We start from the raw sequence: 6,710 nt of genomic DNA, 5'->3' as shown, positions 1-6,710 counted from the left end.
TATATATATATATATATATATATATATATATTATTTTGAGGAAAACTTTTGATACACTTTCATTGTTCGTCCCTTAATTCGTTAATTAATATTCCTATATCCTTTTCTCGAACAATTTTGTTAATCCAATCCCGAAATTATCGGTCGAAATTTCCCCGTTGACATTGTATTTACCTTCAATCCTGCCAATCGTGACGCGTGAAGTGGCTCGGTGAATAAGCCGGCATTTTATTTCTTTTACAACAACGAGTATGCAATTACGAAAGTAAATTAGAAATACGTAATTACGCTCCTGTCCCGGAATTGATCGGGAAGAAAACAATTATGAGATCGGTCAATTTAATAGCAAATGCAAAGATGATTTGTTCAAAGGAATAAAATTATTATTATTATTATGGCATTTGTAAGAATTAAATTACGAATTAAAATTTACCAGAAATGAAGTTATCGTGGAAGAAAAAAAGAAAGTAATTTCACAGATTTTTGATGTTATGTCATTTTTTGGAAATTATTTTACACACACGGTGTGTATTGTTTCACGGCCGTTTAAAACTGTGGTTTGTAATTGGAAGTAATAGTTAGTAATAGTTGTAATAGTTGTAATAGTTAGGAATATAGTTATCGAGCGAAAAATCGAACGAATGGAATGAATTAGCTGTCTTTTTTTTTTTTTCAAATCCAAGAGGATCGATTCTTGCATGTATTTTCAATGAAATTATCGTTGAATGACGTTAACGTATTTGCAATTAATTATCCGTGGAAAAATGATATACTTACACGTTCGAAAATTTTTTTTTTGTCGAGATTGTCTGTAATATCGTCGTCTAAATTTCACGGTATTAAATTGCTGTTATCTGTTCGTGGAAATTGTCCTCTTTGAAACTGGACACTTTGATGTTGCAAAGTGTTGAATGAAACGCGAAACATTGGAACAACGCGGCGGAAGAAATTTTTATAATTTTTAAACGTTCGAGCTCTCAATATTTTTGGGATATTTGGATTTGATTTTTCCCCCCTCCCTTTTTATCCATAATTTTTATATTTTCGTTTGAATAACCGAAATATTCGAGGTAAATTATCAAACGAGAATTGTTATTTTATTTAAAATTCGCGCATTCCCTCGAATCTCGATCAAATTATTTAAGACTCTTTATTACACATTTTTCGTTTTTGATCATCAAATATGATAATTATTTAAACAAACTTGTAATCAATCAAACAAATGAACAGATTATTTATAAACTTTGAAGTGAATTCAACCAGTCAAATCTTCAATTAATTCTTAAACGTCTTTCGACAATCTCTTTCTTTTTCCTTCCTTGAATTCTTCAATTTTCTCACCGAAAGATTCGTTTGAAAAATCGAACATCCTTAAAAATAATCGTAGAAAATTATTTTTCATAAAACAAACAACAACAACAACAAAATTAATTAATGATCGATCCACCACAATCAGATCTTCAAATTCGAAAATTTACAATTTACGTTATTCGGTTAAACGAATCGCGCCTTTCCATTCACGGATCACCGATCAATCTTGTCAATCGTCTCTTCCATTCTGTGGATACGCGCTAACGAATCAATTACCCTCCCCTCCCTGTCTAATTAGTCGCCTCCTGCAGGAAGGAAGATTCATCTCCTCCTCGACTCGTGGACGGGTAAATAAAGCTCATCTCGATATTGAAATTTTTCCCGATAAATATTGCATCTTGTTGCGAATCCTCTACGGCGGAATAATAAATTTCATTCTTTTCTTTTCCCGCTTTGTTTTAAAAAATTATCCCCCTCCCCTTCGAGGTTTATCCCAAGGTGAGATGCAGCCTCGTCGCTTTTTAAAATTCCGATTAAATTTCTTTTATTATATAGAGTTTTCAAGATCTTGTTTGGTCGATCAGAGTTTCGTCTGGAACTTTCTCTCTTCGTTACATTTTCAAAAAATTTCTTTTTTTCATTGTAGAGCTTGAAATTCGATCTAGATTTCTTCTTTCGTACGTATTTTCGATAATTTTTCATTATAAATCTTGAAATTAAATAAAAGTTAATTAGAATTCGTTTAGCTTCGAAAACTTTTTTTTTTTACTTCAAAAAAGATCTCGAAGGTGAATTGAAATTGAATATATATTCATATCAAACGTAGATCTTAAATTGAAGTTGATTGATTAATCTTTCTATCTTGCACGTAATTTTTTTTTTTATTCCAAGCATAGATCTTCTGAAATGTAGGAGAAGGAGTTTGTTCCCATAGAAAGATCGTCGATTCTTGGAAAACACTTTTATTATGATAAGAAAAAAAAAGTGGTATTTTAAAAAATCACGATACACCGTTTCGAATATTATTTTTTGAGGAATTGTAAGATGAATGATTTTCGTAGAAAATTCTGTAAACAGGATAATGGTTTTTCTCTCAAGCATTCGAAGAAGGAAAATAACGTGCCTATTATTAAATAAAAAAGCAAAGTACAGGAGGATACTTGGAAATATTATATTCCATAACGAATCGTTCGAACGAAAATTCTAACGTCGTAAATCGAACAGTTATCCAACGACCGACGTGGTATCACGATATACATTTTCGAAATGCAAATTCTCACGTCGTAAATTTCCCTCCTACACCGCCTAAACGACAATTGGATTTTATCGATTCACCACCTTCGTCTGCTCGACCACGAGGTCGTCGAGATATCGATCACCTGGCTTTCGTCTCGGGTCATCACGATCTTTCGAGTTATCCTGAGTTCCAAAATCATTCTGTTTAACCTGGACAACCAATCATCTCATCATTCTCTTCCACGTTTTCTCGATTTCCCGGGTGGAATCCAAGGGAGCAAGAATCATCCTCGACCAACCATTTTCTCCTTTTCTTTTCGATTTCTTCGCACGTATGGATATGGGGATATTATTATTATTCCTTCCGTGCTCGTGACATGGTCGAGTCGCTCGAACTAGGGAAGGAAACGAGGTAAAAGGTCGAGGGGAAATTGTGTATCGGTGGGGTGTGAATTTGCTTCCTTTCAAGCTGTGCCATCTTTTCGAATTTTGATTATTTTCGAACAAGATCTTTGATTCTCGATGTGATTCGTAATTATGCATTGGTGTTTTTTGAATTATTTTTGACGATATTAATAGGGGATAAAAATTGGAAGAGGGTCGTGAACGATCTCTGTTATGGATTTATAATTTTTCGAATTGATCTTGATAATTTAGATAATTAATAAAAATTGGTTTCTAAGTTTTGGTAACGATCCTCTTATTTCTTGTGAATTTCTGAATGTATTTTTATAAGTAGAAAGATCAAATCGGTATCCAAGAGGTTAAGAAAAAAATGAATGGAACCAATCGAATAATTTGTTAAACATATTGTAACATTAGAGATGTTATTTTTTTTCAAAATGAATTTTATTCTCTTATCGAATGTTATTTCGTTATTTCAAAGATTAAAGGTTTTCGAGCATGATAATTATCTCGTCCAGACAATTGGTTGTAGTTGATTTTCCAACGCGAGAATTGCAACTAATAAAATTTGTTAGTTAATTACAATTTGTGACGTTCTCGAAACAAGTCTCCAATTGTCCAACTCCTCGTCGAAAGGGGTTGTCGCTTCCCTTTAATATCCCATCTTCCCCGCGATTTCTCGATTCGAGCTATCCATTTCCAAGATACAATCACTTCCAACAATACTCTTACTCGTAAATTATAAAGTCGAGCGAAAGCGTGACTTTTGTATTCAATTTATTTGAGAAATTACAAATTTTATTACGAAACTTTTATCGAAAAATAAACTAAATTTTTCCACTCCTCTCTGAAAACATTTAGAAGACAACGATCTATAAATAATCCCTATTATCCTTATAATTTATTCCAAATATAAAATAGAAAAAAAATTATTATTGCAATATGTTAAAAATATTAAACACAGTTTTTTAAAGTAAAGAAAGATGATATCGCGTGCTCACCTGTCCGTTTGCGTCGTGCCACCAGGCTGCAATTGCGGCAACGATTGTGTTTGTTGTAACGATCTCTGCCCACGATTTTCCAACGCGTTTGATTCCTTTTTACCCGCCTCCTCGCCGCGTCTACTCTCCTCCATCTGTGCGACAAAGCGAGAGTGAAAATTATTATTTAATCGAACGAAGATATTCATGTATTCATAGGCAGGTTGAAAGAACAGAATACAATCGATTTTGTTTGCTTTTACGAAAATTATATTGTATTAATTGAAGTTAATCGAATGTTGCGCGAAAGTGAGATAATTGATGTTGTTAAAAACTGAGAAGAGAGGTGAGATAACTCACTCAGAAGTGGTGTTAAAAGTTGGATGAATAATTTTTCGAATACCTCGATTTTATTAGCATTGTGGGAAAAGTGAAAGTTGATGGATGGAGGTACTTGCGAGGTGATTGACATAGAAAGAGGTGGTTGAATATTTTCGAAAGTGAGATGGATTTTAATTTAATTTGGTATATTTGGAATGTGAAATTTTAGAACAAATGAAGATAAAATTACGATTTGAATAACAAACAACTTTCTTCGTTTTATATATATATTTTTATGAAGTAGAAGTTGGCTTTAATTAGCTTAAATTTAGAATTTAAGGAAAGAAAGAGAGAGAGAGGAAAAAATGAAGGAAAGTTCGTGAGGAATGCGAAAGGGGGATAGTTGAGAATTTTAAAGTTAATCGAGTTAAGAAGAATGAAAGTTGAAACTGCGAGTATCTTATTTAATTATGCTTACGTTGTCTTTTTATTACCAAATAGATTCATAGTTTTCTATCCGAAAATGAAAATTCCAACAAAATTGAAATTTTTCGAAGTTGATTTCAACTCTTTTCAAACCGAATTATATTTTTAATTACATTCGTTTCTGCTTAATAATTTAATTAATAAGACGTGTATTACAAATAACATTAGAGATGATCATAAATAACATTGGCTTAAGATGAGATTAAGAGGCAGAAAAATCAATAATCTTGATCTCTATTTTTTGTCAAATATTGTTAATTTCTGAAAAGGAAAATGTCTGCCATTTATGACGAAATATTCCATACCGTGATAGGATAAAGGGAGACCCGATGCTCGGCAGAATGCGGCGTCAACTCGGTCACTTTAGGCTCCAGGTGTCTTTCGTTCTCAGCCATATCCTTGATCCCTTTTCGGCCACAGAGGCCTATCGAGCAATAGAAAATCACACGCACGAGATTTGCACTGAAACGCTCGTGGAAAGTTCTCAAGCAAGCACTCGATTTCTCTTGTTCACAAATTCTCGCGAAATTTCTCTCATTTTGATGTAACAAATTTTTGTTTTGTCTCTTGTATTAGTAGTCTTTTTAAGAGATCGAAGTTTTGATTCAAAGTTGACGACAAACGAACGAGTCGAATTTGTTTGAATTAGGCGATTGAATCTTAAAAAAAATATCGATCGTTTCCTTTAAAAAAAAAAAAAAGAGATTAGGAGAAAAAATATTATGTCATATTATATACGAACAGCAAACTAAAAGTAATATTAAAAATTGCTTCATCGTTTTTTCTTTCTTTGTTAAATTTTTGAAAATACGATCTTGATGATAGAAAATAGGGAAAAATGTGATATGAAATTTTATCAAATGCTTTGTTAGTATTCTTCTAGACAAAATATCTGCAATATTGTAGAATTAGTGAATTTATTTTATTATATATGAAACGGAACGAATAATATGTTAATCGAAGCGAATAATGTTCCGTTATGTATTTATGTTTATGCTGTTGTATTATTTTATTCTATATATGAAATGGAACGAATTATTTTATTCGAAATTATTGCAAATATCGGCATATTTTTATTTTTAAATTGAATTAAAAGTTGATAAATATCAACAAATAAGTTGCAACAAATTTTTGGTGAAATTGGTATATTGAAAGAGTTAAAAAAATCTTTCATTTTATTTAAAAAAAAAAGAAAATGGCATACTTATTTTTTATTAAATAGTTGTGAACATAACATTTAATTGAAACATTTTCTTCTATTTTGCATAATTAAAAAAAGAAGATCTTTGTTTAAGACTCACCTTTTCGATTAATTAATGTAATTAAACTCGAATCAAATCAATATAGAAATAAAGATCCAAACTTCAAATAGAAAGACTTGAGATAACTTTTAAATCAATTTAAAGTTGTCAATATACCATTAGTAAGATTATTGTCAGTATTTCAATATTTTTCCAGAAATACATCTATATTATCACTCTAAAACCCCCATTAAAATTAGAAAAACTTTAAACCGATATAACTCAGGAGAATATAATTTCTAGTCAATGGACGAAAGATCATTAGAAGCGCGGATTCTTTCCCTTTAAAACCCCCTTTGGTTCATCTTAATACGACTTCCGGTTCTCGAGATATCATCGCGTAAAAAAGAGATAATTTTTAATCATTTACTTAATCCTATTAAACTCTATTAAAATCGGAAAAACTTTGAATCGCTATAACTCCGAAAGTAACAACTTCCGGTCAATGACAAAGGATCGTTAGAAGCGCGGTACTTTCCCCTTTAAAACGGTTTTTGTTTCATCCCGATACGACTTCCGGTTCCCGAGATATCGTCGTGTAAAGACAAAGGTAATTTTTAATCATTTACTTAATCCTATTAAACTCTATTAAAATCGGAAAAACTTTGAATCGCTATAACTCCGAAAGTAACAACTTCCGGTCAATGAAAAAGGATCATTAGAAGCGCGA

The 6,710-nt window shown here is 31.7% G+C and overlaps 2 protein-coding genes across 3 annotated transcripts in view; one reads left to right on the top strand and one right to left on the bottom strand.

Moving 5' to 3' along the window:
• LOC102676473 (sex-regulated protein janus-A-like) overlaps window positions 1–6,710 on the top strand; it is a 67,294-nt gene that overhangs the window by 34,845 nt on the left and 25,739 nt on the right. The gene's annotated exons all lie outside the window — the stretch shown is intronic.
• The window catches only part of LOC102676236 (phosrestin-2-like), a 49,013-nt gene that overhangs the window by 33,270 nt on the left and 9,033 nt on the right, over window positions 1–6,710 (bottom strand). Inside the window, exons 2-3 of one of the 2 annotated variants that reach the window (XM_006618693.2) lie at window positions 5,045–5,303; window positions 3,954–4,087 (exon numbers count right to left, since the gene is read on the bottom strand). In XM_006618693.2, coding sequence (XP_006618756.1) covers window positions 3,954–4,087; window positions 5,045–5,134 — 224 coding nt within the window. In that variant the 5' untranslated portion in view covers window positions 5,135–5,303. Of the gene's footprint in view, window positions 1–3,953; window positions 4,088–5,044; window positions 5,357–6,710 lie in introns of those variants that run through there. The other variant, XM_031511951.1, reaches the window with a different exon arrangement.

Source organism: Apis dorsata, unplaced genomic scaffold, assembly GCF_000469605.1.
Source record: "Apis dorsata unplaced genomic scaffold, Apis dorsata 1.3 scaffold_370, whole genome shotgun sequence".
Lineage (NCBI taxonomy): Eukaryota > Metazoa > Arthropoda > Insecta > Hymenoptera > Apidae > Apis > Apis dorsata.
This window is presented reverse-complemented; position numbering and strand designations above follow the sequence as displayed.